At 70.1% G+C, this 21,289-nt stretch overlaps 3 protein-coding genes across 12 annotated transcripts; all 3 read right to left on the minus strand.

Moving 5' to 3' along the window:
• Positions 1-628: 628 nt before the first annotated feature.
• MROH6 (maestro heat like repeat family member 6) lies at positions 629-7,343 on the minus strand. 4 transcript variants are annotated; one of them, XM_051841773.2, is made up of 14 exons: positions 5,344-7,343; positions 5,019-5,162; positions 4,685-4,839; positions 4,281-4,398; positions 3,921-4,105; positions 3,697-3,834; positions 3,443-3,557; positions 3,213-3,356; positions 2,965-3,138; positions 2,535-2,702; positions 2,304-2,423; positions 2,023-2,125; positions 1,872-1,937; positions 629-1,761 (listed from the first exon to the last, which is right to left on the minus strand). In XM_051841773.2, exons 1-14 carry the CDS (start codon positions 5,623-5,625, stop codon positions 1,523-1,525), a joined length of 2,151 nt encoding a protein of 716 aa, XP_051697733.2. In that variant the 5' UTR covers positions 5,626-7,343; the 3' UTR covers positions 629-1,522. The 4 variants fall into 4 exon arrangements, with proteins under 4 accessions (XP_051697733.2, XP_051697732.2, XP_051697734.2 ...); XM_051841772.2 differs by having other exon boundaries at positions 2,965-3,356; positions 3,443-3,510; XM_051841774.2 differs by lacking the exon at positions 5,019-5,162 and having other exon boundaries at positions 2,965-3,356; positions 3,443-3,510.
• Positions 7,344-7,484: 141 nt separating this feature from the next.
• NAPRT (nicotinate phosphoribosyltransferase) lies at positions 7,485-10,399 on the minus strand. 4 transcript variants are annotated; one of them, XM_051841777.2, is made up of 13 exons: positions 10,121-10,399; positions 9,905-10,032; positions 9,740-9,822; positions 9,481-9,611; positions 9,286-9,401; positions 8,901-9,097; positions 8,683-8,823; positions 8,439-8,523; positions 8,281-8,361; positions 8,103-8,205; positions 7,904-8,019; positions 7,684-7,791; positions 7,485-7,601 (listed from the first exon to the last, which is right to left on the minus strand). In XM_051841777.2, exons 1-13 carry the CDS (start codon positions 10,344-10,346, stop codon positions 7,539-7,541), a joined length of 1,578 nt encoding a protein of 525 aa, XP_051697737.2. In that variant the 5' UTR covers positions 10,347-10,399; the 3' UTR covers positions 7,485-7,538. The 4 variants fall into 4 exon arrangements, with proteins under 4 accessions (XP_051697737.2, XP_051697736.2, XP_069931692.1 ...); XM_051841776.2 differs by having other exon boundaries at positions 7,865-8,019; XM_070075591.1 differs by lacking the exon at positions 9,740-9,822 and having other exon boundaries at positions 7,865-8,019; positions 10,121-10,376.
• Positions 10,400-11,122: 723 nt separating this feature from the next.
• EEF1D (eukaryotic translation elongation factor 1 delta) lies at positions 11,123-21,137 on the minus strand. 4 transcript variants are annotated; one of them, XM_051841721.2, is made up of 9 exons: positions 18,217-18,361; positions 16,347-17,374; positions 15,330-15,450; positions 15,038-15,109; positions 12,235-12,334; positions 12,060-12,160; positions 11,733-11,951; positions 11,290-11,484; positions 11,123-11,200 (listed from the first exon to the last, which is right to left on the minus strand). In XM_051841721.2, exons 2-9 carry the CDS (start codon positions 17,372-17,374, stop codon positions 11,162-11,164), a joined length of 1,875 nt encoding a protein of 624 aa, XP_051697681.2. In that variant the 5' UTR covers positions 18,217-18,361; the 3' UTR covers positions 11,123-11,161.
• Positions 21,138-21,289: the final 152 nt, after the last annotated feature.

Raw genomic sequence — 21,289 nt, forward strand, 5'->3', positions numbered from 1 at the left:
CTCGCTCGGGCTTGGCCAGTCCAAGCCACCAGCCGCATGGCCGTGCTGGCTTGCCCGAGCCTCGGTGCTGCTGGGGACGGTGGTAACCCAGGCGCTGAGCCTGACCCCGCGGCCACGCGGGAGGGGAGTGGGCCCGCGGTGCCGCTGGGTTTGCCGACAAGGATCCCCGGCGGTACCCTGGGGTGCAGACAAGCCTGTGCTGGGAGGAGTGAGCGCCCACCGGCCTTGGAGCCCGGCTTCTTCTGTCCTGAGAGACACCCGGGAGCTCTCCTGCCCAGCCCCCGCCCTTCCTCCCTCTCTCCCTCACTGGGGGGTCTGGGGCTTCCTGGCCTCTCTGGCACCTCCCTGGGTGTTGAATCCCCTGGCACCATCAGCCCTGGAGGATATCCGGACGAACACACCAGGTCGTGCCCCTAGCTTCACAAAGAGCCAGCCCTGGGCACGGCGGCAGGGGCCCTGACCCCCGTCGGCTCTGTGCGTGCTGCACTCGGCACGCCCCTCCTATCCAGAGAGCCCCAGCCTGACCCCACACCCGGAACCGGCCTGACCTTTAGCCCCGCCACGGGGCCGACCCTTACCCTCGCCGGCCTGAGCGAACAGACACCCAGCCTTGGATCTACACACTTCCTTCATTTCGTAAGATGTATTTGCAGAGAGACCTCCCATCTGCTGGTTCACTGCTCAGAATGGTTGCAAAAGCCAGATCCGCGTCTCCCACGCGGGTGCAGGGGTCCAAGCACTTGGGCCATCTTCCTCTGCCTTCCCAGGCCACCAGCACCGAGACGGATGGGAAGTGGAGTGGCTGGGACTTGAACCAGCGCCCCGTGCGATAGCGGCCCTGTAAGCAGCTGTTTAACCACAACGCAGGCCCCGTCTGTTCGCTTAAAGTGCTTCACCCCTCCCAGGCCGTGCACACGTCCTGTGGGCAGGCGTTCCAGGTGGGACCCGGCCAGGGCCAGCGGCTGGGGGGGAGACTCCCGGCGGCGGGGGCTCCCCAGGGCCTCTCCCCGCGCGCTCAGCCAGGGCACAGGGTGCTGCCAGCAGTGTCCCGGCCTGGTCACCTGACCCCACGGTGTGGTCCTGGCCTGTGCTGTGCTGCTCAGTGCCACCTTTCAGAGGAGACCGCACTCAGGGAGGACCCACCAGGATAGGCGGGGGGTGGCCAGTAGGGTCCAGTGGGTGAGGGACAGCAGGTCAGCTCCTCTCAGGCGGGCACCTCAGGACGGCAGCGAGGAGTGGGTGACAAGGAGGCCCCAGCAGGCCACTGTGGCGCGGGAGTCCAGGAGCCGTACGGGTCAGCTGCCAGGCCCCAGGCTGGGGTGCCAGGCACATCCGAGGACCAGGAGAGCGAGCCTGGCTGGGGGTGGCCCCCTGCACGCAAGGGGCAGGGGCCGAGGGTGAAATGGCCCGGACAGAAGGCACCGCCTGGCCCTTGGTCACACGGCTGCCACGGCCCAGAGAAGGGTCCCAAGGCAGCAGACACCTGCATCCAGCCTCGGGCATTCCGCCGACGTGTCCCAGGTTAGGTACCGCGGGGACCTGGGCAGCCCCAGCGGTCAGCCAGGCTCCGGCGCTGGAAGGGGCTGTCGTCATAGACGGGCGGCTGTCGGGCAGGCTGGGCCCTGCGCCACCGGGCCAGGCGGAGCAGGAGGTGGCCCTGGGGCCGGCCTTGCGCCCGGGCCAGCAGCACTACCTGCTGGGCAGTCACGTGCGCCGCTGCGGCCACTGTGGGCAGTGGGTCGTTCTTCAGCTGGCCCAGGTCTGCAGGAAACCGTGTCTCAGGCAGGTGGGAGGGGAGCCCAGGACGGCGCAGCCGCCCATCCCCGCCCCCCACCTGTCACCTCCAGGACCCTGGGGAGCCAGCTCCTCACCCTGGAGCAGGGAGTCCAGTAGGTCCTGGGTGACACGGCTGGGGCTGGCATGATGGACGAGGAAGCCTGTGGAAGCAAACCTGTGAGTGGGGAGTGGGGCTCAGTGCCCAGGGCACGGGCGGAGACCCCACGTGGCCCAGGCCTGCCTCACCGGTGAGCACGGTGGCCGCCCGCCGCAAGGGGTCCTGGGGACTGCGCAGGTAGCCCTGGGCCTGGCTCAGGAAGTGGTGCACGTGGCTGGGGTGTCGCTGGACCTGGGGACAGAAGTGATTGGGGCGGGGGGGGGCATTCCTACATGGGGAGGTAGCACAGCTGAATCCAAAGGTCCCCCAGGAGCGGCCGGGAAGGGCAAGGTGCCAGGCTTCACCCCGCCAGTGTTGCCGGCAAAGCGGGCAGCCGGCCACGCCCCCATCACGAGCTCCCCCTACTGACCAGGCGGTGGCAGACGCGGTTTAGGGCCTCGGGGCTGTCGTAGTGGGCCACAGTGACCACCTCCTCCAGCAGGCCCCAGCGCAGGGCCTGGTCACAGCGGGCCAGCGTCCACTCTGAGCTCTGGCACAGGGCAAGGGGGCAGGGGTGTGGGCCCAGGAAGCGGCATCCGCCGCGGGGTCGGGGCGGAGGAGCCCTGGGGGCGTCCCTGCCCGGGACGGGGTAGGCGCTGACCTCAGCGGCGTCCCGGCTGGGGTCGTGCAGACGCAGCAGCAGAGGCACCAGACTCCGCAGCACCAGCTTCCGCAGGGGCCCGCGCAGCCCCACCTGAAGCCCGCCCCGGCCCCGACGCACCAGCGTCCCAAGGAGGCCCATCGCCGAGGCGCGCACCGAGTCCCGGGCCTGAGGGCGAGACCTGGTCACTTGGAGTGGCAGCCAAGGGTGGGAGGGGCGGCCGGAGCGCGGCCAGGAGGGTGGGGCTCCTGGCTGGGGGCGGCCCTGCCCGGGGCGCGACCCTGGGGAAGGGGCCGGCCCACGGCGCGCCGGGGAAGGGGTCGGGGTGGGAACGTCGGTGGGGCGGGGCCGGGGAGTGCGCCCGCAGTGAGGGGAAGCGCCCGTGGGGGCGTGGTGGGGGCAGGCGGGGCGGGGGCGGGGCGTTGCTCACGTCGTCCAGCAGCGGGGGGAGGCGCGAGCCCAGCTCGGAGCTCAGGAGCCGCACGGGTGCCCGCGGCCGCAACAGGAGCCTCCGCAGCGCGCCCAGCGCCGCGCACACGAGCCGCGCGTCGCCCTCGCCCAGCGCGCCCAGGAGCGCCGGCAGCAGCGTGCTCCCGTGCCGCACCTGCGGGGACAGACACTCGCGAGCCCTCGCGGAGCCGCCCGGCCCCGCCCGGCCCGTGCCGGCCCCGCCCTCACCTTCCCGCGATTGAGCGCCAGGTGGCCGAGGCCGAGCAGCCCCAGCCAGCGCACGGTGGGCTCGGGGTCTTGTTGCCAGGTTCGGAGCCGCTCCAGGATGGCCTCCTCCCGCAGCAGCTGTGCGGTGGGCCGGCTCTGCAGCAGCTGGGCCAGGGACGCGAGGTCAGCGCGCTCTGGGTCCCGGACAGTCCCCCGTCAGCCCTCCCCAGCCACTGGGGAGGCCGGCTCACCCCAGTGAAGAAGGCCATGGCCGTGAGGCGCTGCGGGACGTCGGCGCTGCGCAGCCGGGGCAGCAAGTCTGCGAAGAGGCCTCGCAGGTGGTGGTCGGCGTGCGCCACCATGGCACTGGGGTGGGGCGGGAGTGGGAGCTCTCCCTCCGCTTGGGCGCCTCACCCCTGGAGAAGGCCCTGCCCCGCCACCCTCCTGCCCCTGCCTCGTCCCCCGCCCCTAGCTCCGACCTGGCCGGCGGCGATCCTCTCCTCACCTGGCCAGCAGCAGGACGCCCTCCAGGTGGGTGTGGGCTCCCACCAGCCTCCTCCAACCTCCCGCCTGCTCCATGCATGTGACCACCATGCGGCCTCCATCCCCAGTGAGCAGGGCCTTCAAGGCCTCCACAGCGCAGCTGGAGGTGGGGGCGGTGGGCAAATAGCCAGTGAGGACCTAGAGGTCTCCGGCCCCGCCCCTCCTTGTCCAGGTGTCACCTCTCACCTGGCGTGGCTGTGCGGTGGCCCTCGGTGAGTCGGGGCCCAAACCTTAGGGGAGTCGGGGGAGCGCGCGCCCCGGGCCAGCTGGTGCAGCTGCGTGACCAGCGCGAGTAGCAGGTGTGGGTAGAAGCCCCGCGTGGCTCCCACACAGCCTGACACGGCCAGCATCTCCCCGAGCGCCCGCGTGGCCTGCAGAACAAGCCGCCGACTCAGCTGCGGGGAGCGCTCAGAGCTGCCTGGGGCGTCGGCGGGGCGGAGCGCCTGCCTAGGGCTGGGCGCGGGGTTTTCCGCGGCTCAGCCCGTGCCGCTCGCCCCGCATCAGCACCGGACTCTCCGGCCCCCGGAGGAGGCGCGGGCCACCTACCGCCAGCGCCTCCAGCTCGCTCCCCGTGGCGCGCTTCAGCGCCCACAGCAGTTGCACCAGCACCTGCCCGTTTACGCGCTGGTTCCGGCTTAGGCTTCGCCACAGGTCGGCCGCCGCCCTGGGGTGGGAGTGGGGGCTGGGGTGAGACCGGCGCCGGTGCCCAGGCTGCGGGGTGGAGGCAGCCACGAGGCGCCCCGCAGCGGCACGGCTCCAGATCGGCAGCCGCAGTGAAATAAACCTGGCATTAGATGACTTCTCCCCGGGGAATCCACCCAGGAGTCAACACCCCAGCTGGTCTCCCCGGCCGTCCGAGGTTGGGGGTGGGGGGAGGCCCTGCCTGCCGCCAGGCACCAAGCGGGAAGGCGGAAGGAAGCCGCCGCGTGGGGGCCGCGAGGGCGGATTACCGGTCTGGAGGCAAGGAGCGCGGCAGCAGTGCGCACACCACGTCTTGCGCGTGCTCCAGGGCCAGCGCGCTCAGCACCCGCACGGCCGCCCGCCGCGGCCTCCCCTCGGCCAGGCTGGGCACCTGCGCCAGCAGCCCACGCACCAGGGTGTGCACCTAGCGTGGGAGGGGGCAGAGGGCAGAGGTCAGCGACCAGGCCAGCTGGACCCTAGCACACTGCCCGCGGGGCCAGCATTCCACCGGGTCCCGCAGGCCTTTCTGAAGTGGGCGTGGCATCAGGCTGCGCTCCCACCCCCACGGTGGAGGGCCCCTGTCTGGGGTAGGAAGGGGCTGACCTGGTCGTCCAGGCGCTGCCCCCGGGCCTCCAGGGCCGAGGACAGGGTGAGCGCCGTGGCCTGGGTCCCCGCAAAGCCGGCCTCCTCCAAGCAGGCAGCCGTGTACAGCGCGAGGTCAGCGAGAGCCCCTTCATCCCAGGACCCCTTTGGGGAAGGGGATGCCGAGGACAGGCTGGGGCTGCAGGAAACCTCCGAGCTCTCCTGCTGTCCTCGCCTGCCCCTTTTCTGGCGTCCCGCAAAGTCCCGGCGCTCTGCAGCCCCCACCTCCAGCCCAAGGGAGCTGGCAGGCCACCCGTGACTCCCAGGCACAACCCTCTCAGCTCACCTGGTAGGGGCCCTCGGGGGCCGGCTCTTGGGTGCCGTGGGGGGAGCAGGGCTCACTGCCGACGCCGAGGGCTGATGCTCCACTTTCCTGCTCAGCCTCAGGGGTGGGGGTGGCAGCCTGGACCTCAGCTTCGGCTTCAAGCTCCTGGGGCTGAGGCTGGGGGCCTGTGGGAGGGGGTCCCGGGCTCTGCTCCTGGCTGGCCCGGATCCCTTCAGCCAGAGCTGTCAGACTTAGGGCCCCCACAGGGGCACCCCGGGCCCGGCCCCACACGCCCCCAGCCATGGCTGCCCAGCCAGCAGCACCTGTCTCTGCCTCTCCCAGGAAGTCGTGTCCAGACCTGACCTAGATGTGGCCTGGGGCGGGCCCATGGGCAGGCGTGGTGCGAGTGTGTGCTGGGGAACCAAGTGGGTGTGCCCCCCGTGGAGCCTGCTGTGGCCTTGCAAAGGCCAGTCCTGCCCAGGCTGCTGGACTGGAGTGGCCAGCCTGGCACCACCCACCAGCCCTCGGAAGGGGCAAGATCCCAGGGAGAGGGCAGACACAAAGAGGAGGAGGAGGAGGAGGAAGGGCCCTCAACCTGGGCTGCAAGCCCATCTTGGCCGAGGGGTCCAGGGGCCCAGGGGCCCAGTCCTGAGCAGAGGCCTCGCCAGGTCCAGCCCTGAGGAAGCAGTGAGGGCCGGCTATGCCTGTCCAGCCGCCTGCATTCCAGTCCAGCCAGATGTGTTGGGCACGAGCGTGACTGTGTGAACGGTCAGCGGCTTGTGCGTCTCTGACCTTGGGCAGCCTGGGGGTGGGGCCATCAAGGCGAGAGGAGCTGCTGCCCCTCGAGAGCTCCTGCAGGTGCCCACCGGCACCGCCGCAGCGCCTGCCATGGCCGGACCCTAGGAGCACACAGCCGAGGCTGATGCCCTGTGGCTGCCCGGGACGGGGTGCTCTCTCCAAACTCCCGCTCCCCAGGGTTGGCCTGACCAGCCCTCTGCCCTAAATCTCCACCTTCCATCCTCACCCAAGCACGCAGTGGGCCCTGCCCAGCCCTGAGCACTGGGGAGCCTGCTGATCTGGTCTGGCAGAATACCCAGGCAAGCAGAAGTGCTCCCGGAAGCACCCCGGATGGCTGGCATCCGCCATGTCCTGGCCCGCAGCCTCCACTTGCTGCCAAGCCCAGAACCCCTCTCCCACGCGTTCCTTCCGAAGCCCAGGTTGCCAAAGCCGGCGATCTCCAAGCTCACCACCAAGGTGGGGCCGGGCCATGCTCACTGGGCGCGGGGCTGACCTGGGACCCACTGAGCCAGCTCCTGGAGCCTGCGTGTCATCGTGCCCCATCCCCCTTCCCTAGGATGCTTGTTGGTCAGAAGCCGAGCTCCCAGGCCAGGGCCAGGGTGTACAGGGCAGGCAGCTGCAAAGTGGCAGTAGACGCCTTGGCTTGGGGGACTTGAGATGTCCCCACCGACACTGGACAGTGCCCTTGGCAGCTGTGGGAGCCTGGGCCCGCCTTGGCTCGGGGGACTGGAGATGTCTCCCCGACACTGGACAGTGCCCTTGGCAGATGTGGGAGCCTGGATTCGCATTGGCTTGGGGGACTTGAGATGTCCCCACCGACACTGGACAGTGCCCTTGGCAGATGTGGGAGCCTGGATTCGCTTTGGCTCGGGGGACTTGAGATGTCCCCACCGACACTGGACAGTGCCCTTGGCAGATGTGGGAGCCTGGATTTGCTTTGGCTCGGGGGACTTGAGATGTCCCCCTGACACTGGACAGTGCCCTTGGCAGATGTGGGAGCCTGGATTCACATTGATTGGTTCAGGGGACTTGAGATGTCCCCCCGACACTGGACAGTGCCCTTGGCAGATGTGGGAGCCTGGGCCATGCTTGGACCCTCTGTGAGACACACCCCTCCCCAGCCTGCCTCTAGCAGGGGCAGCTCTTCTGCAGTCATTCCCCAGGTTCAAAGCTCTCCCTCGACCATGGCTCTGGCCTGCTCCAGCGTCAGATCCGGCTCCCCACGGCTCAGCCTCCGGAGCCTGGGATGTGGCCGGGATGCCTTTCTGCACTCAGCCTGGGCCGTGTCTCCCCTCAGCCCAGCCCTGGAGACCTTGGGGGGGACGAGTGTGCGGCGGCTGGGAGAACAAATGACACGGGACACGTGGGGGCCAGCGAGCGATCGTGCTGTTTCCAGAAATCCCCCTCGCCTCCGACTTTCACGGGGAGCCCCTGGCGCTCAGACTGTCCACCAGGGCCTGAAGCTTTTCGGACAGCGCCACCTGCAGGAGGGGAGGAGAGGCTGTGGCTGGCTGTGGGGCGGAGGGCATACAGGGAGGCCGCAACCCACGGCCCTCGGCCCACCTGGTACAGCTCAGGGCCGTGCAGCCGCCTGTGTGCCGGGCCAAGGCGGCTCAGGGACAGCTGGGCGAAAGCTCGCGACTCGGCCAGGGACGGCAGCGGCTGGCACAGCTGCAGGAAGGGCAGGGTCAGGGGCCGGCTCCGGTGCGGCTCGGCTGAGCTCGGGGGGCGGGGGGGCAGTCACCTGTCCCTTCTGCACCCAGAGTTGCAGCAGTGGCTCCACCTGGGCTGGTGTCACCGTGCAGGGCTCCCGGGCCCCTCGAGGCCACACCCTCAGCTCCTGCCCAGCCTGGGGCGGCGGCTCTTCGGCCAACTGCAGCACGTCCGACAGCAGGGCCCCTGGGTGTGTGAGGGGCGAGAGCGACATGGTGAGGGGGGCTCAGGGCTCTTAAGGGGGACATGGAGGGTGGGAGGGGGCTCACCGTCAGCACCCAGGAGCCGGAAGGCAGTCTTGCTGCCCGGCAGCGTCTGCTTCTCAGGGTCCTCCGTGAGCTTCATTCGAGGCTGGCCCCCCACGGACACCAGCTGCAGGGACAGGCTGCTGCGACGACGGCTGGGCCCAGACCCCACCACCCCCCGCCCGCCGGCCGCCGGCCCCACCTTGTAGACGCAGCCCAGGGAAGGCTGTCGGGGGCAGGTGACCACGCTGGTGCCGATGCCGATGACGTTTACCTCACTGCCCTGGGAGAGGCGGGGTGACACTGAGGCCCGCCAGGACCCAGGCGGGGCCCCCCTGTGCCTACGCCCCCCGCACCCACCTCCTGGGCCAGCCGGGCCAGCTCCTCCTCGTCGACGTTGTTACTGACTGTGATGCACAGCCGCTCCAGCCAGGGCACCTGGAAACTGCAGCGCGGGAGACGGCGCAGCTCCTGAGTGACCCTGACCCCCCTCCCCGGCCTCACCCACGCTCCTCTCCACCAGGGTCCCTCCCTGCCCCGCCCGCCCAGCCCAGCTCCCCAGGGGGTCTCCCAGCAGCCCCGAGCCCTGGTGGGGGGCACTCACTGAGCGGCAGTGGTCCGCAGGACCCCACGGACCTCCCGGGCCTGCTGAAGGAGGTCACCGCTGTCCAGCCTCACTCCCACTGCCCGGTAGCCCAGCTCCCCCAGGGCCAGGGCAACCGCCAGGAAGTTGGGGAGGCCGCTCCTGCAGGCACAGACGAGAGGCTGGGGGGCTGCAGCTGCCCAGCCGAGCCCACCCTGGGGGCAGGGTCTGTGGCTCACCTCCGCACGCTGTAGGAGTCCAGCAGGCCCTGGAAGGCCCGGGGAAAGGCCAGGGCGTAGGCCACGAAGGCGGCTCGCTCCCCGGGGTGCGGCTCCTGCACCCCCAGCTCCAGGTGGGCGCACACACGCGCCAGCCACACCTCCGCACGGGCAGCCAGGTCCACCCCAGGTCCCTCCCCAGCAGCTGGGGCCAACATCTGTAGAGAGGTGGTCAAGGCGGGATGGGCCCTGCCCGCTCCAGCTGGAGGGCAAAGGTGCCAGCTCCCCGAACAGTCCTGGCCCCTGTCCAGGCGGCAGCCACTGCGCGCACAGCTGGGCCTGGCCCAGCCCTCCCGGGGCATAGGCCGCCCTCGGGGTTTGCACTGCGATTGGGAAGGCGACTGACCGGGTCAGGGGGCACCTCATTGCCCGCAAAGGAGGTGACGAACGAGTGGGCCAGGGTCCCGGTCACGGGCACCCCCCGCAGCTGTCCGGCAAGCACATTGCTGCTGCTGTCGAAACCTGGGCAGGGAGTTGGGTGGGGTTGGGGGGCCGCCTCCCTCCCCAGCCACTGCTGCCCTCTCTCTCCTGGGGCTCTCACCGCCCAGGTAGCTGTAGGTGGAGGCCGTGAGGCCGCCGTCTGGGCCCTGAGCCCGCCGCAGACCCATCTCCATCAGCCGCTTCTCTGGTCCTGCGATCAGCCGAAGCCGTGCAGCACTGGTGGCCACGAGGCTGCAGGGAGCCGGGGTCAGGCAACCCAGGAAGCCACCCAGGTGGGCAGTTCCAAGCCCCGGAGCCCCACCTCCCCCAGGCCCTGCAAAGCAGGAGCGGCAGGACCCTCGCGCTTCCGGGGGCCCCACCTGGCGTAGCCCACCAGGTAGAGGAGCGGCGTCTCCAACAGCTGCACCACCAAGAGCGGCCCAGACACCCGCAGCAGCGGCACCTGCGGGGAGCCCGTCAGCTGCGCGCGCCACCCCCCCCCCCAACTCAGGGTCGCCTCCTCCGCCCTCTGGCCCCGCACTCACGCCCGGGAAGGCGAGGGAGCCCTCGGGCAGGGCCCGCACCGTCACCCCGGAGCAATCGAGGGCCCGAAGGTGCTCGAAGAACGCGGGGTCCGTGTCTGGGGGCAGCGCCGAGGCCAGGAAGCGCACGTCTGCGGGCGACAAGGCGCCGACGCGGTGGGCGGGGGACGCGGGGACGCGAGGGGCGCGCGGCGCGGGAGCTCGGGCCGCGGCGGGTACCTGCGTCCCGCAGGCGGAAGGCGCGCAGCAAGCGCACGCAGTCGCGCAGCCCCGCGAACAGCGCGAAGGCGCCGCCGAAGGGGCAGCGGCGGAAGAAGAGCTCGAACTCGGCGGCGTCGCGCGCCCGGCCCGCGCGCCAGTAGCCCAGCGCCATGGTGACCTGGTAGAGGTCCGTGAGCAGCGGCCGCGCGGCGGCCAGCGCCTCCAGGTCCCCCTCGGCGGCCATGTCGCCCCGCTGCCCTCAGGCCGCCCGGCCCCGCCCCGGCGCCGCGTGACGCGCCCGGGCCAATCGCGCGCTCCGCGGACCCAAAGCCACGGGGACTCCCAAGACGAGACACCTGGGAGCGACCTACCGCCCTTTCGGGCGAGGGGTGGAGCAGCCGGCACAGGTTCCCCAAGGGGCGGGAAGGGGCTGGGCCTCGGGACACACCGCGCCCAGGAAGTTGTGAGTGGCATTTGGCCACCACAGATGGCACTATAGGTTCTTCGGGCCACTGGCCCAGGGTGGTGGCCTTGGCGGGGTCGCGCACTCCAGGCCCCGTGGGAAATGCTGGGGGGCCGTTTGTCCCCCTGAGGCTGGCTAGGGCTCCTGGGGTCACTCACTCCACAATCACCGAAATGCCAACCTAGGTGAGCGGCCATGGGCACAGTGGGACCACAGCTGGCCGCACAGGCGGGGGGCCGGGTCCCTGCCAGGGAAGGGCCTTGTTTCCAGGGCTCCAGCACTAAGGACACAGCGTGGACTGCATCCTGGGGGCCCTGCAGAGGGCTCAGGCCCGGGCCACGTGATGGCAGGGGGCCCCAGGCACCTCCCCGCCCACAGCCGCAGCTCCCGCGGGGCCAGGAGACAAGGGCTGGCTAGATCTGGTCTTGGACTCCACCAGCTTGGACGCAGTCACGGGCAGGGGGCAGAGGCGGGGCCCTGCCAGCTGTGGGGAGGCGGCGAGGGGACAGCAGAGGCCTGGCAGGACACGCCACGGAATGACAGGACAGGAGCCAGAGTGCCAGAATCTGTCTTTAATCACTGGAGGGCCCCCCACGTCAGATCTTGTTGAACGCTGCAATGTCCACACTCTGCACCTGGGGACAGGCAGGGGCGGCGGTCAGGGCGGGGCGGCTCCTGGGGGGGGGGGGAGCCGGCCCTGCCCGCCCACCCGCCCGGCACTCACGTGCTCCTCGAACTTGGTGATCTCTTCCTCCAGCAGGTCGGTGCCCACCTTGTCGTCCTCCACCACACACTGGATCTGCAGCTTGCGGATGCCGTAGCCCACAGGCACCAGCTTGGAGGCCCCCCAGACCAGCCCGTCCAGCTGGACCGAGCGCACGCAGGCCTCCAGCCGGGCCATGTCGGTCTCGTCGTCCCACTGCGGGAGCGGGGGGGAGGCTGCTGGAGTCGGCCACCCTCCGAGGCCTCCCCGGGGCCCACTCTGAGGACACAGCCTGCTGCCTCCCAGCGCCTGGGCACAGTGGGACCACAGCTGGCCGCACCGGCCAGGGGCCGGGGCAGCAAGCCTCGCTCCTAGCCCAGGGTTCCTACTCGTGACCGTGAAACCCCGCCAGGCGGCAGAGGGGCTGGCCCGGCCTTCCCGAAGCCCTCCCGGCCGCTGCTCACGGGTTTGACGTCTAGGAGGATGGAGGACTTGGCCACCAGCGCGGGCTTCCTGGCCTTCTTCTCGGCGTACTGCCGCAGCCGCTCCTCCCGCAGCCGCGCCGCCTCCTTGTCCTCTTCCTCGTCACTGCCAAACAGGTCGATGTCATCGTCCTCATCATCCTCTGCCGGGGCGGCCGCCTTCTTGGCCGGGGGCTCCACTTGGCGCATGGGAGACACGTGCTGCCGTGGGGGGAGGGGGAAGCTGAGGCCGGCCCGGCGCGGCCCCTCTGCTGGGTGGAAGAGTGGCAGACGGGGCCGCGCCAGCCCGCTGTGGGCGGCGGCGCTCACCTGGGTCTGTGGGGCTGAGGCCCGGTGGGTGGGCGAGCTCTTCTCCAGTGCGCTCAGCCGGGCCTCCAGCTTGGAGACGGCTCGCTGCAGATCCTGCACCACTGCAGGACAAGGGGTGCCGGTCAGTGGGCAGGGGCAGGCGGGCGGGGCGGCACCCCCCAGGCCCGAGCCTCACCGCCTCGCAGGTTTTGGTTCTCCACTTCCAGGCTGGCGATGCGGACGGCGAGCTCGCTGTGGTCCCCGCCAGGCCCGCTGGAGGCCCCTGGGCCCGAGCTCTGCAAGGCAGGAGGAAGGACCCTCAGAGCCACACCAGGCCCGGCCAGAGGGAGCGTGCAGCAGCTGGGGCGTGGGGGGCAGCAGGCACAGCCCAGGTTGAATGCTGTGCGTCTGAGCTCACGAACAGGGTGCGAGATTTGACAGAGGCAGCGAGGTGAGGAGCCCAGGGGGAGGCCTCAGAGGACAGCCCCCCCCCCCCCCCGCCCCAGTACACACATTTCTGTTGTTTAGGCCCCAGTCTGTGGTGCTTTGTTAGAACCGCGCAGCAAACCAGTCCCTAGTCCTAATGACGTCTCGGGTACCAGGATCTGCAGCGGTCCCTGCCCGGCCAGGGTGCGAGTCTGTGTGTGACCCCTGCTCACGGCGGCTGGGTCTGGTGGGGAGACAGCAGGCCCCAGGCAAGAGCAGGTGGGGCCACCGTGGGTGCCGGCCCCTGGCCCGGGAGGCAGGCAGAGGAGTCCGCACCAGAACCCCACAGCCTACGGACGTGCCGCCTCACGTGGCAGAAGGGACCCGGGCCTGTGTCACCTGGGGGCCCCCACCACGGGCAGGGAGAGCAGAGGCTGCTGTGAGGGCCGGCGGCCGCGGCTGGCAGCCACAGTGCGCTGTCGGGGCGGCGCTGCAGGTCCCTGCCACTGGGGCTGTCGCCACCAGTGAGGAAAGGCGATGCGCTGAGTGCCTCCTTCAGTTATTGGCAGAAATTCGGATGTTAAGGCCATGCCAGTGTGGAGCTGCTGGCAGGCGAGAAACACCATCCCAGTGACCCTCGGGCCTCGCGGGCTGGGCGGGCTGCGCTGTGGCACAGCGGGGTAAGCCACCATCTGTGACGCCAGCGTCCCAGCGTCCAACCTGCTCCACTTCTGAGCCAGCTCCCTGCTGATGGCCTGGGAGAGGCAGCGCAAGATGGCCCAGGTGCTCAAACGCCGGAACCCACGTGAAGCCCGGAGGGAGCCCCTGGCTCTGGCCTGGCTCAGCCCCGGCCGCTGCAGCCACGTGGGGAGTCAGCCAGGGAGTGGAGCTGTCCCCCTTGACTGTTTCACAGCCAACCAGTCTCGGAGACCACAGGTCACCCAGGGGCCTCTCAGCCGTCCTATGCCAGGGAGACCCCGGGTTCTCAGAATTGCGTGTGGGCGGAAACGGTGCCAGCTTGGACCACAAGGGAGAGAGGACGAAGTCAGAGAAGGCTGCAGACTCCCGGAGCCTGCTGCCGACAGGTGCCGGCTTCCGGACGGGACGGGTGGGCATCTGAGCTGGCGGTCAAGATGCCTGGGTCCCACGCAGCGCCGGGGGCCGACCCCGGCTCCTGGCTCCTGCAGGCCAGGCAGCACCGAGGGCTCAGGGGTTGGCTCCTGGGAGACCTGATCGGGTACCTGGCTCCTGGCTTCAGCCCGGCCCAGCCCGGCGTGGTGCACACGCGGGGAGTGAACGAGTGGGGACGCTCTATCTAACTTCAGGCAGCGAAGGAAGAGTTTTCACCAAGAGCACTGACCCAGGTGCGGCCGGAGCCACCCGGGAGGTGCCCAGCCCCACGCCGTGTGCCCCGCCGGCTCTGAAATCGCCTGGGACTAAGACGTGAGTCAGCTCCGCCGGCAGCGAACGCCAGGACCCACTTCGCTCTCACGGGTCAGCCCCGAGACCAGGCAGCCCCTCGGCTGGGGCTCTGCTGCAGCAGGGGTGGCACAGGCACAGCTTCTGGGGGCACGGCCACATGACCTAACGGCTCCCCGTGCCCACGGATGCACAGCCTGGGTGCGGGAGCCACGGGAGCCAACTCCTGTCCACACAGCAGGCAGGGAGGAGCGTTCCCGCAGGCCCCCCGCCGCCCCCCGCCGGCCCCGGCTGCGACCTGGGGCAGACGCTCGCTGCGGTGGCCCGGCTCTGCCCAGGCCCACTCCTCAGACCCAGAAGAGGCTCCCGGCTTCAGCCTGGCCCAGCCCTGGCCGTTGCCCATCTAGGGAGTGCACCAGCAGTGAGCTGGAAGATCTCTGTGTCTGCCTTCAAATAAATCGATCTTAAAAAAAAAAAAAAAAAGCCCCCAAGGTGCCAGTGTCCCAAGCCCAGATCCTGTGACCCGCACCTGTGGCGGAAGGGGTAGGGCCGGGACCCCAGGTGGTCGGGTGGGCTGAGTGACAGTGAGTGGCGGCCGGGGTGCGGTCAGAGGGATGTGTGGACAGCAGAGCTGGTGTGATGAGACTGCCCACGGGGCCCAGGCTGAGGGACCTGCACAGGCGGGGCGGCCGGCTCTCCTGGGCCTGTCCCGTGAGAGCCCTTCCCAGCTTGGGGCCTGACAACTGTGCCGGCACGTGTGAGTTCTCAGCAGTTAGCCTGAGACAGCCAGGAGCAAACCAAGACCCCGCCCACCTCGGGCGCAGCCAGCCCCCTGCACTGCCCACCCTGCCCAGGATGTGGAGGCTGGGCAGGGCGGCGAGCCCCTCGGGGCCTCCGATCCAAGATGGCGCCGGCTGACGCGGGCACCTGTGACACGGGGAGCAAGGCCGGAGGGAGGCCCAGCGGCAAGCAGCAAGGGCAGGCCCGGCGAGCGCTCAGCACAACACCGCCCCCCGGGCCGGGCCAGCGAGCAGCAAGGGCAGGCCGGGAGAGAACTCGGAGGTGAGGCCTGGGGAGACCCAGCATGGCCCGCACTGCACACTGTGTGGCCGTGGCCGAGCCTGAGCCCAAGGGCGCGGGCTGTGCGTACTCACTCCGGCCAGCGATTTCTGGATGTTCTCTCTGGCTCTCGCAATGTCGCGCAGGATCACGCTGGCGCCATTCTCCTGCGGGCAGGGCAGAGACACCAGTCTTTCTTTTTCATTAAAAGTTTCTTCATTAAAAAACCAAAAACCCCAAGAACCCTCACAGACAGCACAGTGACAGCTCAGGACCGTGAAAAGCAGAGGTGCCCCAGGCCGCGGCCCCAGAAGCCTGCAGAGCTGCGCTGGCCCCGCACCCACGAGCCAGCCAAGGCCACCCTTGCGGAGACCCCTCCCAGCTCACCTGGCGGGAGGGGCCGGCCACGGGCCCGTTCATGCGCTCATAGAAGCTCCGCTCTGCGTCGTCATACTTGAACTTGTCGAACCAGATCTTCTCGTGCACTAGGAAGTTCGTCGTCATCTTCCTGCTGGGGGGAGGGGGCCGGGTCAACGCGGCTAGGGTGAGGGGCCTGGACCGTCCGCAGCCCCACCCTCCCCACAAGCGGAGGACTGGCCAGCGCTGCCTCAGAGCCCCTGGGATGCCCCTCCCCGTCCAGCTGCAGCTGGACGTCCTGTCAGACCCCTGGCCTGGGGAGAGTCCACTGTGCCTGCACACCACCCACACACGTGTGTGCACATGCACAGCCCCCCCCCACGCAAAGCACATTCGGCGAGGCCAGAATCCTTCCTGCAGCCGTTACCATCTGCCCCACCCCGTACAGCCCACCGCCCCGCCCAGCGCAGTGAGAACGGACCCCTCCCACCCTGCCACCAACTCCCAGGGCCACGGGCCCCTCACCAGGAAGCCGTCAGGGGCGTGGGCAGCATTCCCACCCCAAATCAAAGCCACCTTCTGAAACCAGCAAACTCAGCCCCCCCACCAGGCAGCACCCCTACCCAGACCCCGGCCCATCTGGCCAGGCTCCAGCCTGCTTCAGGCCTCCAAAGACAGCGGCCGGGCCGCATTCCCCGCCCTGGAGCAGGGCCCCTCTTGGCCCCCAACTCGCCTATCCCCTGGGATCTGAGATGCCCACCTTACCTCAAAGGTGGCTACGGGAGACCAGGTGAGCTGGGCGTGGACAGGACGCCAGGCAGGGCCTGCGTCTCATCCCAGGGGCTCCCCCTGCCCAGCCAGGGTGGAGGGAGTCACTCCTGGATGACCCCCACCCCCACCCCCAGGTCGACCCTGGACCCAAGGACACAGCACCACCTCGCCCAGCCCACCGCTGCTTTCAACTTGGCTGGGTCCACCGGGGGAGGGACTGTGGTGGTCCCTGTGCCCACAACCCAGGCCAGGCCCCGCCCAGCTGGTTTCTCCTACTTGGGTCTCAGGCTGGACATGGACGGGCCTGAGCGGGGCCCAGGCCGGTGAGCCAGGGAGGCGGCTTCGAGCCGCCAGGCCATGCGCAGGGCCTCGGCGGCGTGGTGGCGGCACTCGGCGCTGTCGTAGGCAGGCTTGCTGAGCCAGGGGGCCTCTGCATCCTTGTGCAGGAAGTACCAGTAGGGCAAGGCCGAGGGGGCCTCCCCGTCAGCCCGCCGAGACCCAGGCCGCTTGCTTCCCAGGGCGTTGCGGCCGCGCCGGTCCCTGCGACCACGCCGGGCGCCCTCGGCCTGGCTGGCTCGCTCCTGCAGGCGCACCTTCCCGGGAGGGTGGCCGTCAAACTGGGCCTCATAGAAGCCCCTTTCAGCTGCGTCGTAGCGCGGCTTCTCCAGCCACACCTCCCGCACCATGGCCTGCAGGCTGCCCAGAGCGGGCTGGCGAGCCAGGGCCAGGTCGGGGGCCTCCTGGCCGCGGCTGCCCTCTGCAGCCAGCAGGAGGGCCTGCGACCACTCCACGAAGGCCCGCTCAGCCTGGTCGAAGGAAGACTTGTTGACCCAGACCCCCCAGGTCACATGGTGGCAGGCCACCAGGCTCCCGTGGGCACAGGGCCCCCGCAGGGCCAGCGCAGGCAGCTGAGTGGCCTGAGCGGCCGCGTCGGCCAGCCGCTGGCGGTAGGAGGTCTCTGCCTGGTCGAAGAGCGGCTTGTCCAGCCACACGTGGTCAGCCGAGAGGCCCACGAGGGCCAGGTCTGCCTGGCCGAGCCAGCCCTTGGGGGAGCGCTTCCTCTTCTTCTGCAGCGGCTTCTGGCCGTCGCGGCTCGTCCTGGGCTCAGGCCTGCCGCCGGCGTCGGGGGCCTCTGCCTCGTCGGCGTCCTCGCCGCCCGCCTGGCCGGGCCCGTTCATGGCTGGCGCCTCGGCCGGGGGGTGCTGGGCGGCCTCGCGCTCACAGCAGCGCCGCTCGGCTCCCTCATACTTGTGCTTGTCCTCCCAGACGGTCTCCAGCGCACAGGAGGCCTTGCCGCTCCTCATCTTCCGGGGCAGCGTTAAAAAGCAAGCACAAGGAGGAGTTGTGGCGCGCCGGCGCGGCCTCCCGCGGACGGGCAGGGCAGGCAGCCCCGTGCGCAGCCGGGCGCAGGGCTGACACCCCAGCTCCCCGCCCCCCACAGGAGGGGCTCGGACACAACCGCAGACAGTGCCCTCCAGCACAGCTGCAGAGCTGGGGGAGGGGAGGCTGGCCACGGCCAGCACAGGGCAGCAGCCGGCCAGCCCGTGCCTGTGGAACCTGGGAGCCCCGGGACGCGGGGAGGCAGGGCTCGCTGCCCTGGCTGGGGACAAGCCCGCCGAGCAACGTCCCCTCAAGCGCCAGGCAACTCTAAGTGTCTGTGGGCCACAAGCGAGACCGGCAGCATGAGCTGAGCCGCACTGGCCACACAGGACACGGCCCTGCCCCTGCCCCAGGGACCAGGGTGGTGCTACAGGAGGGGTGCCTTGGCCAGACACCAAGCAGCACCCAGGGCGAGCCCCCAGCCTCTATGAGAGCCCTGAGCTCACTCACTGCTGGTCCCCAAGGACAGCTCTGTCTGGATTCTGTCCTGACGGCACCCTGGGTCCTGCCCACCGAAACCCGGGAGCTGACTCAGGAGGGGACCCCCACTCAGCAGGTGCACCCACACCACCGGGCCCTCACCCAGGGACAGCAGACCTTTCTCACCACTGACCTTAGCTGAGGACTTATCCCCCCTCCTACAGCTCAGCCCAGTGGCTAGGGGGGCCTGGCCGCCTAACCCCCACAAATACAGAGGGCCTTTGGGATGGCCCAGCCTCTGGGTCAGCACGGAGCTGCCCCCCCGCCAGGCCAGGGCAGCACTTACCAAGGCTAGGCTGGTGGGACAGAGGCAGGGCGGGGTAGGAGTGGGAGCAGGGCCCAGGCGGCAGGCATTGTGACATCACCCACTGTCCCACAGGCCCTCCCACCCCCAGCCAGGGCCCCCTGGCACCAGCTGGGCCAGACCTCCCTGTGACCTCACACCTGGTCCCCAGCGCCCCCTGCAGAGGGGGCGTCACCCAGGGAAGGCAGCTGCTTCCAAGATGCCCACCGCCAGGGGTCAGGGCCGGAGAGACGGGCGCTCCGCCAGGCCACCTGGCACACAGGGGACCACGAGGTCCTGCCCAGCATTGGCTGGGGCCGCATGTGTGGACGAGGTGGCCGGCCCTGGCCGCCGGGCCGTCTGGCTGGAGGAGGGAGCAGGGCCCTGGCAGGTGGGTACTTACTTTCGCTGTGACCTCCTACGACAGCATGAAGGAAAAGCAGCAAGTTAGAGGCATCAGGAAGGCCACAAGCCACACGCAGCGACAGGCCAGGGCCGGCCTTCCGGTGCTGCTTGTCCAGAGGGAGAGGAATGGCGAGCGCCGGGCAGGACCAGGTGGCCAGCAAGCCCACCTGCTTAAGGCGGTGTGGCTCCTGTCGACTGGTGCCCGGGAAGGCCTTGGGGGACAAGCAGGGATCCCTGAGCTGCCTTCACCCAACTCCCGGGCGACCTGGGGCAAGGTGAGCCAGGCCCACAGGTGCCCTGGAGCTGCCAAGGGCCGGCAGAGTCTCGCACACCGACTGCCTGGCAGCCGCAGACACCAGGTCTCGTACTGCACTTGGCGAGAGCCTCCTCACAAAGCCAGGCGGCTCTGCAAAGGCCACAGGATCCAGTGCCGTGCTGAGCAACCAGGGCGCCCTGGGGGTCGCCGCCCCCACCCACCCAGGCACAGGGCTCTCCACCGACACCCGCGTGCACCTGAGCCCACCCCGGAGCCCAGGTCAGGGCAGGCCCTTGCGCTGGGAGGCCATGGTCCTCCTCTGCGGACAAGGAGGCACACACAGCCTGCCGCGGTCCCCACAGCCCCGCACCGGCCAGGCAGTAGCACGGCAGCTGCCAGACAAGCAGTCGGGACACCAGGGCAGGACGGAGGGAAACGGCCCAGGGGTCACCTCAGCCCTGTTCCTGGAAGCATGGACCCCCACCCTCCCCGGAGGTAGAGACAGTGCCTGCGGAGCCACGGGGGCCCACCGGGGAAACAAGACCGGGGTGTGTGTGTGTGTGTGTGTGTGTGTGTGTGCAGGTGGCTGGTGTGAGGGCCCAGCCGGCACCTGCTCTCCCCAACATGCTTGGAGCCTCTGGCCAGGCCACATCTGGCCTGCTGAGGGGGACACGGAGGCACTGGCCTCCTGCGCCAAAGCACGGCTACTGGATCCTGTGGCTGGGGCTCCACCCGGCACAGGGGGCAGACCGCCACAGCCCCGCTGACTGCTCCAGGCCACTGTTATTTAAATAAGCCTTGCTTTGAAAAAGCAGCGCCCAGTCCCAGCCTGCGCCGGCAGCCTGACCGCTGGCCTCACCGGCCAGTGCTCCCTGGACAGCACCTGTGCAGGTGAGTGCCCGCCGGGGCCTGTTCCGGAGGCTTCAGAAAACTCCCGGAGAGGCACTTACTACAAATGATGGGTGGGTTTTTTTGATGCGAAATTAAACTCCCTGAAACCCACGCCGCTTTTTCAATCACATTCTCTAAGTCCCTGAAGCTTCCCTGTGCGCAAAAAACCCTGGGATTCCACTTCGGCGAACTTTTAAACAGTTTATTTCCATCTAGTGAAAGTCAGAGCGAGCGCTTGTCCACTCGGCGGTGCAGCCCAGGTGCCTGCCCAGCCCGCAGAGCCACCCCCGACCCGCGGGGCCACCACACGCGTCCCTTCCACGACCTTGCTGCAGACGCACGCTGCAAGCTCCCACCCGCCAGCGAGGGCCCCAGGAGCGGCTCCCGCACCTCGCTCGCCGAGAGCACGGGAACAGAGGCTGAGTCGCGGCCGAATGCTCTGTGCTGTCCTGCACCCCGAGATAACGGAGCGAGCGCAGGCCCCCAGCCCGGGAAGGGAGCCCCTCCCGCCTCCCGGTGGACCGCGGGCTCCGCGCCACGCAGCAGGCCCGCAGCTCGCAGTCTGTGCGCGCGCCAGCTCTGCATGAGGCGGCACTTTCCCGAGACAGACAGGCGCCTGCACCCCGGCGTGGGCGAGGAGGACCCGTGGCCCCCTCCCCAGCAAGCTGCAGTCGGCACCGGCTGTCAGGCAGGGGCCACCCAAAGCTTGGCGACACCAACAGCTCTGTGCCTGCGGCGCGACCGCCCGGGACGCCAGTTCCGACAGAACCGCACAAGCGCCCGCTGCAGACCCCCTCCCCCGAGCGAGACCCCGGAGGCGGCTGCGGAGCGCCCGTTGCGCGAACGCGAAGAGAGAGGTCACCGTGGCGGCTGACCGGCGCCCCCAGCCCCGCCAGGCCGGCCGCGTGGCCCTGGCGCCCCGCCCCCTGCGCCCCGGCCCGCAGGCCCTCCGTGCATGCGGGGACTCGCGCGCCCCGGCCCCCGCCCCCGACAGCGCCGGCGGCCGCTCCGGGGCTTGCGGTACTCACACGCCAACCAAGGACGCGGCGACCGAACGGGGAAGGCCGGCGGGCGCGCGGAGGCTGCGGAAAGGGAGCACCTCCCAGGCCGCGCACGGGAAATGAAGCGCTGGGCGCTACCAAGCGCCGCGGGCCCGGGGCCGCAGGGGAGCACCGCTCTCACGCAAGCGCTTCCCGCGTCGGAGCGCTCGGCAAGAAGCTCCCCGAAACCGCACCGGCAGAAGCCCGTCGGGGCCTGCCCCGAGGCCACTCCTCCCGGGAAGGGGGTCGACGCCGACGGCCGGGAGCAGGGCAGCCCCCGGCCCGACGCCCCTCTGCCGCCGGCGCAGTGGAGTCGCCCGTCCGGGCGGGGCGGGGCAGCCGGGCCAGCGCGCCCGGAGTGACGCGCGACACAGCCAACGCGCAGGCGCCTCGCCGGCGGGGGGCGGGGCGGCGGCGCGGGGCCGGCGCCAGCGCGCTTGCGCGCGCCGCCGAGCAGGCGAGACAAAGGGGAGGGCCCGGCGGT

Source organism: Oryctolagus cuniculus, chromosome 6 (assembly GCF_964237555.1).
Source record: "Oryctolagus cuniculus chromosome 6, mOryCun1.1, whole genome shotgun sequence".
In the NCBI taxonomy this organism is placed as follows: domain Eukaryota; kingdom Metazoa; phylum Chordata; class Mammalia; order Lagomorpha; family Leporidae; genus Oryctolagus; species Oryctolagus cuniculus.